Below are 11,818 nucleotides of genomic sequence, written 5' to 3'. Positions count from 1 at the left end.
AATTTTATATGAAAAACAAAATGAAAAAATGCAAATAGCTTAGAGAATAAAAAGAAACTAGTACTTGATACTAGGAGATTTGCATTGTTATGGTTAGATACAATAGAACAACATGTGTGAACCTTAAATAATTAGCGCTTCCCGGGCGTCTCCTCATGCAGGGTTGGAGGGTATCTATATCTGATATTGGTGAATTAGACAATTTTGAAAAACCTAAAAAAAATAGTCAAATTCAAGAAATAGAAATGTAAAAAAATCCAAATAACAATTTACAAATTGCTCATGGGGAAGAGAGTATTATATATATTGTAAATCACAGACGTTGCGCCAGACGAATTTGAGCTGTTGCATACAATATGTCTCCCATTTCATTTTATATTGCTCTAAGCTTAGCCTTGGGCATTGCTATGGTGATTGATTTCCCATATGCCAGTGGATGTAGAGGTGATGAAAGAAGTTATCTGCTCGATTTCAAAGGAGGTCTTAACGACTCCTGTGCTCGACTAAGCTCATGGCAGGGATACAACTGTTGCGAGTGGCAGGGAATTGTCTGTGACTACGGAACAAACCATGTCATTCAACTTGATCTCAAAAACCCTTATCACGAAGGAGATGAACATGGTTACCAGATCAACTGCGAGTTGAGGGGGAAGATTCATCCAGCTCTGTTTAATCTGCAATATGTGGAACACTTGGATTTGAGTTGGAACGACTTTGAGGGCATTGCCATACCCTCCCAGTTGGGAAGACTTAGGAGGCTTACCTTTCTTAACTTGGCTTATGCTAGATTTGAGGGCGAGGTCCCCCTAGAGTTGGGAAATTTGTCAGCCTTACAGCATCTTGATCTGTCAGACTATTACTTGTACTTCTCAGAGGATTCTGATAACCCGAATTGGAGACTCAAGAGTTCAAGGTTTGACCAATGGATAAGAAGTTTGAGAAATTTGGAATACCTGGCGATGAAGAAAGTGAATCTTGAAAAGGAGTCTCACAATTGGGGCGCCTCTCTCTCTAGTCTCCCGAATCTTAACCAGATTTATCTGTCCCATTGTGGTCTTTCCGGAAATATTCCTTCACTTCTAAACCTCACCCATTTATCCCACCTCCATCTCAGAGGTAACTCATTCCCATTCCCTGTGCCAGCTTGGTTCCAGAATGTCTCGTCGTTTGTTTGTCTTGATCTCTGTGGCTGTGGTCTCAGTGGTTCTATCCCTTCAGAATTCCTACAGAACTCTCTAAGTCTGACCAATCTTCGCTTGGCTACAAACAGTCTAGGTGGAGTAACTCCTACTTCCATTGCAAACTTTTCAAAACTTAAGACACTAGTTGTTTTTGGCAATTATTTAGAAGGCGATATGCCTCCATTTGGCTCTCCACTTGGGCCGCCGTCTAGCTTTCTGAGGATTGATCTTTCAGGTAACAATTTGAAGGGCGGAATACCAGACTGTCTTGGTAGGCTTTCTTCTCTCCAATATTTGTTTCTGTATGACAACCAATTAAATGGGTATATTCCAGCCTCTTTGGGTCAGCTATCTGTATTAAGACAACTTGAATTAGATAATAATCAGTTGTCTGGGGGAATTCTAAACTCATTTGCAGAGCTTACTGCATTGGAAGTGTTGTCACTTTCTTCCAACAATTTGACAGGATGTATTTCAATTTCCATGTTCCAGAATTTGACTAAACTTCGCATACTCCTGTTATCTAGAAATCGGATGACCATTAACATTTCTTCAAGTCGGGTTCCACAGTTCTCTCATCTGCAGCACCTCGGATTGAGCTCTTGTAATATTGGAGAGAGTTTTCAAGCATTTCTATCTTCTCAATATTCACTTGAAACCCTGGACCTGTCAGATAACATAATTCGGGGAGATGTTCCCACTTGGCTGCGGGATCTTCCCAGTCTTTACATGCTTAATCTCTCAAATAACCAACTAGAAGGCCTTCTGCCCCCACTCAATTACAGTAATTTTAAAGTGGTGGACTTGCATAACAATAGCTTTCACGGACCTATTTCAGCTCTTTCATTTGATGGACTGCAATTGGATTTGTCACATAACAAGTTTAATGGCTCTATTCCTGATAAAATTATTGCATTATTATATTTGTCCCTTTCGGCAAATAATCTGAGTGGAGGTGTTCCGCATTCAATGTGTAGGGTTGAAAATGATTTGAAGATTTTGGATTTGTCAGACAACAGATTAAAGGATGTGATTCCAGCGGATCTGGGGAGATGTTCATCTCTTAAAATTTTTAATTTGGCTCAAAATGATTTGTACGGTGAGATGCCAGAGCAAATGGGAAATCTGAATCAACTTGAGACACTGAACCTCAACGGAAACAATTTGCATGGTATTATTCCTTCATCGATTGCAAATTGTACGAATATTCAAGTATTTGACATAGGAAATAACAGGTTTAAAGGTACCATCCCATTTTGGATTGGAAAAATGAGAGATTTACAAATTCTCAGCTTGACAAATAATAAGCTTGAAGGTAGTATTCCGGCCCAGTTGTTTGAGCTACAGAATCTTCAAATTTTAGATTTATCTCATAACAATATATCAGGAGCTATCCCCAAAAGTTTAGAAATGCTACATGCTATGATTAATCAGTCACAGAGTTTTGAAACCCGAAGTTTGAAGGGATCACTTGGTTTATGGACTGGAGCCGATACATACATCTATGATGGAGTATTATTTGTGGATCAGATAACGCTCTGGATTAAAGGAACGCCACGTCCATATCCAAAAATCTGGAGTTCATTCAAAGTCATGGACCTCTCACATAACAAGCTCTCGGGTAGCATTCCTCAGGCAATGGGACTTCTCCAGGGTCTAGTTGCTCTCAATATTTCAAACAATAATATCAGTGGCTCAATTCCAGAATCCATGGGTCAGATGGTTAATTTGCAGTCTCTGGATCTTTCAATAAACATGCTCTCAGGAAAGATTCCCCAGGAACTTGTGAGTCTCACCTTCCTTTCTGTCTTGAATCTTTCAGAGAACATGCTTTCTGGGCTAATACCGCAGGGAAATCAGTTTTCAACATTTGAAGCTTCTTCATTTCTAGGGAACCCTAAACTTAGGGGCCCTCCACTCGAAAATAGAAAACAGAGCTCTGGTTTTGGTGAAAGAGGCAGCCAGGTAAAACCGAACCGTACAGTAGTTGCAAATGCAGATAAAATGGACCGGTGGTGGGCAGTGTCAGTGGGGTTATGTTTCGGGGTGGGATTTGCTACTGTGATTGCAGTGTTGTGTTTTCACGTAGAATGGAGCTACATATGCTTTTCTTGGCTGGATGGTCTTGTCGTTTATCTTTGTGAACGCTAAAAACCTTCACCTGCCGGCTATCTATGATGGTCTGGTATGTGCACTTTCTTTGTTTCTTCAGTTTGTGTTTGAAAGTTTAGTCAAATGTGCTAATGGAGTATTCTATGCTTGGAAATGAAAAGTGCTTCTGTCGCTAGTCAAGTTTCTACGTAAGATTTGAATTCGTATATCATTATTGTAATTCAAAATGAAATCTGCAATTAATATATCTTATTTTTATCTGCAATTTCTCTGAGAACAATAACGAAGTTAACCTCTATTTCAGATACATTATCATTGGGGTCCTTAATACTCAAATTTCAAAAGAAATGATGCTCTTGTGGCTTATCTTTGTGGCCGCTAAAAACCTTTATCTGCCTCCTACATATGATGGTAAGGTATATTCACCATGTTTGCTGTTGAGTTTATTAATATAATGATTGTAATGTGTTTAGAGTTGTGTCATATACAATGATGTATTTTTATGTTTGGAAATAGGGAATGTTGTTGCTTATGGTCAAGTTTATACGGAATGTTATAGTCTGTCATAAGAGTTGAAGTGATATTTTATATATGTCATTGGAAATGAAGTCTGGAAATGGTATATCTTATCTTTGTGAGCACTAATAAAACCTCTACCGGCATGCTTTCTATGATTGTCTGGTAATTGTGCTTTGTAAGTATTCTATTAATTATATTTTAGGAAATTGAGAATAATTTTTTTTAAGAGAGAGACATTTTTTTAAATTATTTAAAGACAATATGCAATGCTGAAGTCTTGGGTTCTCATTAATATATGTAAACTAGATTCCTTAGAAAGTTTGATTTCATCTATAGTATTACACATTCGTTATGGATGTCAAATTGTGGACTGGATGAAATTTTTGAATTTTCAAAGTTATTACAGAAATGGAAAAATGAATGCATTTAAGAGTTTACATTTCAAAACTTTTAAGAATTTTTCTAGAAGATTCCTGCACATGGTATGGTGTCCTCAAAATAATTTTTATAGTAGCATGGTATGGTGTCCTAGAAATAATTTTTATAGTAGCATGGAGATGACAAATCAAGTGTCTTGGAATTAATTTTTATAGTAGCATGGAGATGAGAAATTAAATGTCTAACTGTACAAGATGAAAATTGATAAAAAGATAAAAATTTGGAAAGGTTGTTGGAAAGTGGTTGAAGCACCTAGTGTTTAGAAATGGTTTTTCAGAAATTTTGGCTTCATTTTCAAAATCATATTTTGAGTGGATAGATTCTTATACAATTGTATTCATGTAGCTGAATATTGAAAGTCCTTGTAATCCTGTTTTTAAAGAAATTGGAAGTTGTTTGTACATCCAAAATAAATTTTGAGAAATTGATTATGAATAATTTTTTTGTGCACCTTTTTTTTTATGTCTAACTATTTACATTTCAAAAAAATCAAGATTTGTTGGTTTTCCTATGAGTGTTCTTTTCCAATTTGATAAATAAGAGATTGGTGTAGTGACTACAAAGAACAACCTATTGATTTGGGGTCTTGGTGCTTGAACTAAATCACCATTCCATTCCTTCTCAAACTATAATTATATTATTCAAAATAAATCTAAATTTAATAAAATCAGTATTCTCAAATCGAATTATAAAAAACAGCATCAATCACAACTTAAGAGATAGTTCTTTCCCAATGATCTTGTACAAGACATTTGTTGTAGTTATTGTACAACAATTATTGATGTCCATCAATTTGCCAAACTTAGTATAAACTTAATATTGTTGTTATTAATTATACCACTTAAAGACCTTGTTTACATAGGTTTGAGATACACATTGTGTAGATCACTACTAATAATATCCGAAAAGGCTTTATAGAATTCACGAGGGAAGCCATTATGAAGAGGGAATTAGAATCAACAAACAAGATTATGTAAACTACTTTATATAGTAAGCCAAAGGAAAAATCTGGTGAGAATATAACAAAAATATTGATGATTGTAAAAAAATACTACAATTTAAAGTTATCTCAATAATTCAATAGTCACATTCCTTTGAGAAAACCTGCATTGCCATAATAAACTTGATTTAACTATTGTTGTTTCCCTCTCTAAAAAAGTATTTTTGGTGTCAATGCAAATTAAATGCTCAATGCGTATTGTAAGTAGCGACTTCCAAGCGTTTTCAATTTAGACTCCAAAAACTTGAAGTTGCTATTACTGTTAATTTGTTGTCGATAGTAATAGATAGAATTTCCTCATAATTACCTAACTTTACACAAACTATTAATGGGCTTTGGAAGACACTCTTACCCATTATTATAATTGGTAAAATTTACATTGGCTTTAGAAAGCAATACTATCATCACATTATATGTGGAAGATTCAACAACAACTTTCAAGCAAGACTTAAAAATTAGCTAGTTTTCATAACTTACTGTTGGGATTAAGATGCCTCAACTTTACAAGTCCCAATAATATTATTTAATTATTTAATGGTCTTATGTGCTGGTTTTATTTATTTAATGGAATATATTAAGTTTCCAAAGTGTAAAACTTAATTGTGGGGCCCAATAGCAAGTTGGATGCAACAAGCTTCTGAAACTCCTTTCCAAGTGACATGTGGCAATTGCATCCTTTAGCATGTTTTTTCGAAAGATTTTTAGTAGGACCAAATCTTCTACTTGGATAGGCTTGGATTAAAATGGAAAAATCCAAATTAGCAAAAGGCTTGTTTATCTCATCTTAGATGGTTTATGTTTATGGAATAAATAATATTTGTATTAAATATTATTTATGCAAGAGTTATGCAAAAGTAAGTTTCTAATTGCATTCGTAGATACACTGAATGTGGACGCTTTTGGGAAGCTATTACTTTTGCATTGTGAATTACTAGAGGAGTTAGAGGGGAGAGAGAAGTTCATTTTTAAAGACAATATGCAATACTGAAGTCTTGGGTTGTCATCAATATATGTAAACTAGATTCCTTAGAAAGTTTGATTTCATCTATAATATTACACATTCGTTGTGGATGTCAAATTGTGGATGGGATGAAATTTTTGAATTTTCAAAGTTATTACAGGAATGGAAAAATGAATGCATTTAAGACTTACATTTCAAAACTTTCTTGAAACTTTTCTAGAAGATTCTTGCACATGGTATGGTGTCTTGGAAATAATTTTTATAGTAGCATGGAGATGAGAAATCAAATGTCTAACAGTACAAGAAGAAAATTGATAAAAAGATAAAAAATTGGAAAGGTTGTTGGAAAGGGGTCGACGCACCTAGTGTTTAGAAATGGTTTTTCAGATATTTTGGCTTGATTTTTACAATGGTATTTCGAGTGGATAGATTCTTATACTACCATATTCATGTAGTTGAATATTAAAAGTCCTTGTAATCAAGTTTTTAAAGAAATTGGAAGTTTTTTGTATATCCAAAATAGATTTTGAGAAATGGTCTGTGAATAAATATTTTGTGCACCTTTTTTTTATGTCTAATTGTTTACATTTGAAAGGATTTGTTTGTTTTCCTATGAGTATTGGGTAAAAGATCAAAGCTATGTCACACTTTTGTAAGGGAAATGGTCAATGCTGATTCAAATTTTTAAAGTAAATCAATAGAAATTGAAATATATGTTTTGAGTTTGGAAATGATGTAAAGTAATTAAATTTAGAATCTTTTAACTATTTTATGTTTGTAATTTTAACAAAATTTTAAAAAATTATTTGAATGTAGTTTTTGATAAATTAAACATTGTAATTTAGTTGCTGATAAAATACTAAAATTGAAGTTACACAAGCCACCACACTTTAATTAGTAAATTTTACTTTTTTTTAATCAATTTTTTTGTGTATATTGATAACTTGAAACTTTAGCGCATGGATATATTTGTTACTATTTTTCATAAATATATATTTTTCAATAAATTTGAAAAGTTGTGTGTGCTAAAAAATAAATCTTTCCAATTCCCACCAACTTTTTTCTTAATTATTTATCCAAATTAGTAAATAATTATATTATCTTGACATAGATTCCTTTCTCTACTACATCATATTTTTTCAAAAATTTAAAATAAATTTTAGTATTTTTCCTTGACAAGATAATCAGCCTTATATTTTAGTGTTGATGGCCTACTTTCAATAAAAATATAATATAAAACATAAAAACTAATTAAAATATTAAAAGATATATATTTTGGAAAATTTACTTATAGATCTATAAAAGGGTATTTTTACATTTCAAAAAAAAAAATTATTTATAAGAGTAGGAGTTGTTGAAACATTGAGTTTTTTTATTTTTTATTTTTGTTGGCAATTAGACCCAAAGTGGTATAAAATATATATCTAGTAGACACTTCCAATTGGAAAAGTTGTGGTCCATATATAACTTAGCTATAACGAATCTATATAGACCATATGTTTGACTAAAATTAATTTTTAGTTAGAATTACTTAAATTCACTTATGCTGATAAGTTAGCCTGGAATGTGACACAATTTTATGCTTTTACCCTATTATTTTCCAATTTGATGTATAAGAGATTAGTGTAGTGATTGCAAAGAACAATACATTGATTTGGGGTCTTGGTGCTTGAACTAAATCACCATTCCATTCAAGCCCAAACTGTAATTATATTATTCAAAATAAATCTAAATTTAATAAAATTAGTATTCTCAAACTGAATAATAGAAAACAACATAAATCACAACTTAAGAGATAGTTCTTTTCCAATGATCTTGTACAAGATATTTGATGTAGCTATTTTACAACAATTATTGATGTCCTTCACTTTTCCAAACTTAATATAAACTTAATATTGTTGTTCTTAATTATACCACTTAAAGACCTTGTTTACATAGGTTTGAGATACACATTGTGTAGATCACTACTAATAATACCCGAAAATCCTTTATAGAATTTACAAGGGAAGCCTCTATTTTCAAAAGCCTAACAGCTTGAGGAAGATTTTGACACTGGTACAGATGGAGAACTTAAGAAAATAATTGGAAGGAGCTCTTGTAGATTATGATGTAGAGAAATTGAAGAATATCAAACTTGAAGATGATCTAAGGACTGCACAGGAATTCATTAAAGGACTTCAGTAGAACTTTTCTATAGCACAAAATAAAAGGAAATAATGGTATTGGAATCAACAAACAAGATTATCTAAACTACTTTATCTAGTAAGTAGAAGGATAAATCTGGTGAGAATATAACAAAGAAATTGTTGATTGTAAAAATATATTACAATTTAATGTTCACTTCTCAATAATTTAATAGTCACATTCCTTTGAGAAAACCTACATTGCCATAATAAACTTGATTTAACTATTGTTGTTGCGCTCTCTAAAATAGTTTTTCCTTAAAAAACTATGGCGATGCTCACCTATGATATTCCATTGTTCTGAGTTGCACTGTTTGATGCCTTTTTAGACTTTTGAACCTTCCAAATGTGAAGTGGGTATGGATGTGCATTGACTGTTCTCAAACACAGTGGTTTTGTAGGTTTTACATACTAAAAAAAAAGAACTTGCGGTTTTGTGGAGTTGCGAAGGAGTTATTTTGTAGACCTTATCTCTTTTGGGGTGGTACTGGATGAGATAGTTGCAGTTCTACTTGCATTATTTGTGCATGGTGAGAGGAGGTGAGATTCTTTCTTTGCATTGGGATGTTGGTATGTGATTAGTCACTCAACATTTTTGTGGTGATGCTTGATGGATTCCTAGTCTATGGTTCTCAATGTGTACATGATTGGAAAATCAGATTTGTGCTTGATTTGGTGCTTGAGTCATGTTGTCTACATGATTATTCTCTTTGAGATCTCAATTTTCATGTTGCTAATATGATAGTGAGTTTGCATGTTTCAATAGTTGGATCTACTAGTTGTGCAATATTGGGGGTTGTCTTTACTAACATGTTTGTAGTAGGAGAACTCGGATGTGGATTGTCTATATCCACGAGGTTTGATTCAATGTTTATGCAGACTTGTTAGCTAGCCTTGTCCATGGTCACTTATGCATTGGTGTGGTTAATTTGAGATGAGATGATAATTGCTAAGTGAGTACCTAGATATTTAGTTATGGGGTCCTATAGCATGGTGTATTTCCTTGGTTTGGAGATCTTGGTTTCACTTGGTGTGATTAGTAGTACACTTGTATGTGAGTGCACCTAGATGATTTTCAGATTTGGAAGATGGTGTCTCATGAGCTTGGAGAGCTCGGTATCACATTTCAGTGGGAGCTTTAATAGTGATTGTGTATTCATCACTTAGTGATGGACGATCTTCTTTAGTAATGCAGATGGTTTGGAGGGAATCTTAGATCTTGTTGTTGCAGAATGATTCTTTCATGTTCTACATGTACACTATTTGAGAATGTGTAACATCTTTCGGCCATGGAGGTCTGTTAGATTCTTTGGTGTGAGGTGTTGGTGGTTTTTGATAGGTGATGTTGGTTTAGAGTATGTTGGTGTTAAGTCATGGTATACTCGATTGTGCATTAAAGTTTGGTATGATACATTACTCTTCAGACCATGGTATGTTCACTTAGAGCATGTGATCTCTTAGCAGGCGATCATAAGATCATGATGTAATGATGGGTTCCTGATTTAGCTGATTGGAGCTTTGATAGTGAACTGGTGATTTCTCTTTGTATTGGGTGCATTGGTCATATTCCTGATAAGTTCATGGCAGTGCAGAGATGCATTGGAGTTTGGCATGGATTGATCATTTGGCGGTACTCATGGATAAATGGAGACTTAGGTGAGACTATAGTTCTCTTGAGATGAAAGACATGTGCTGAGATGGTTACTCTTGATGAGATTTTAGGTGGAAGTTTGAGGAGCCTACACCTTGATTGGATGTGAGTTCAATAGATACCTATGAAGATATTTCTCTTGGATGATTCATGATGACTTGGATATCTTGAAGGAGCATTCCCATTCCCCACTCTTGGTCTACTCGATGATTTATAACTTGAGAGGAATTTTCCATTGTTTCTCTCAAGTGGGTTATGCTTTTCTTTCATATTCATGTATCTTGAACTAAAGTTAGATAGTTTTGGAGTATTGATTATGAGAGATGGATAGCATGGTTATCTCCTTGGAATTTATTTTTTAAGGTGGTCACAGGGGATGGTATTGGGTTGATTTCTTGAAATGGGAAATAGAATAGTTTGATCTTCTTTGAGAGGCTTACATTCATGTAGATACATGATATATGTATGTTATGTTTGATCTCTTGAGGTTGAATGGGTTAGGATGTTGTTATGGTTTTTCTCAATGGGACGTGAAGAAGATCTTACTTGGCATAGCTGACACTTAGAGGTGTCTATAAAAGAACATGCTACATGTTTATGGTTTTCACTTTCTCTCTTTGGTCTTAGTGATCTTTCAGGATGTTTGGATTCACTTGGCATTGGATGTGAGGTTATGTACGGGGTTGAAATGATCACTAGTTTGTGGTCATATGTTGTCACTTAGGTGATGACATGGAGGTTCTTGTATGTCTTTCTTCTGTCAGATATGGAAAACATGGGAAATCTATGGGGACTTGTTGACAGAGATGTTTCTTACAAGAGGTTTATTTTTAAGATGTGCATATCTTTGTGGGTGGTCTTTGCTACTACATGGTTATGTACTCTCTATGTGTTGTGGTTGGTATAATTGGTGTGCCTTTTATCATTTTAAATTTGACATTACCCATGCAGTGGGAGTTCTTGGATGTTCTTTTTCTTAATTGACTAGTTTTGCACATGGAGCTTGAGGTTGCATTTTCTTGGGTTGGTTATGTTGGTGGCATGAGTTTACTGATGGTGTATACATTCGAGGTATGGGTGATTGGATGGAATAACACTTGGTGTGGATGTTATTTTCAGTTGCATGGGTTAATCAGTTCGATGGCAACAATGAATCTAATTGTTGTTCTAGCTATTGTTTCATCTTGTTTTTTAGAGGATTACTTCATAGTTGTGTTCTGGATATGGGATTTGAAGTTGATGTTGTTGATGCTTCTGTATAGCTTGTGAGTGTAGTAGAGTGGTGGAAGTATCCTATAGCCTTTAATATCACTAAGATCTTATGCTTGTGTTCTTTAGACTGCTGCATTTTCACCTTGACTTGCTCCTTTTCTTTCATAGGTGGCATATTGGAGGATCGCAAGGATTGTTGCCTGAGACGGTGGACATATTGGATGTCATTGCATATGTCTTGATAAAGCATGAGAGCATGTTTTTGATTTATGTGGTTTTATGGATGGTAGTGATGATGTGATTTCATTGGGTGACTCTTAGCAGTGTAAATCTTGTGATGAGATGACTCATGTAAGGTCTTCATCAAGTGGGAGATTGTTGGGATTAAGGTGTCTCAACCTTAGGAGTCCCAAGAATATTATTTAATTAATTTAATGGTCGTATGTGCTAATTTTAATTATTCAATGAAATATATTAAGTTTCCAAAGTGTAAAGCTTAATTGTGAGGCCCGATGACAAGTTGGGTACAAGCAGCTTTGAGGTAAACTTTGGAGAAGTAAA

General features: G+C 34.1%; 1 protein-coding gene across 1 annotated transcript; it reads left to right on the top strand.

The window, feature by feature from the left end:
- The first annotated feature begins 291 nt into the window (after window positions 1-291).
- LOC131075480 (receptor-like protein EIX1) lies at window positions 292-3,971 on the top strand. Its single transcript, XM_058012328.2, has 2 exons — window positions 292-3,366; window positions 3,598-3,971. The coding sequence occupies exon 1, from the start codon at window positions 357-359 to the stop codon at window positions 3,330-3,332; it is 2,976 nt and encodes a 991-aa protein (XP_057868311.2). The 5' UTR covers window positions 292-356; the 3' UTR covers window positions 3,333-3,366; window positions 3,598-3,971.
- Window positions 3,972-11,818: the final 7,847 nt, after the last annotated feature.

The sequence above is a fragment of the Cryptomeria japonica genome, chromosome 8, assembly GCF_030272615.1.
Source record: "Cryptomeria japonica chromosome 8, Sugi_1.0, whole genome shotgun sequence".
In the NCBI taxonomy this organism is placed as follows: Eukaryota; Viridiplantae; Streptophyta; class Pinopsida; order Cupressales; family Cupressaceae; genus Cryptomeria; species Cryptomeria japonica.
This window is presented reverse-complemented; position numbering and strand designations above follow the sequence as displayed.

What these genes read in the sequence shown, in the direction of transcription:
- LOC131075480 (XM_058012328.2), top strand. Translation starts at nt 357, where the DNA reads ATGTCTCCCATTTCATTTTATATTGCTCTAAGCTTAGCCTTGGGCATT.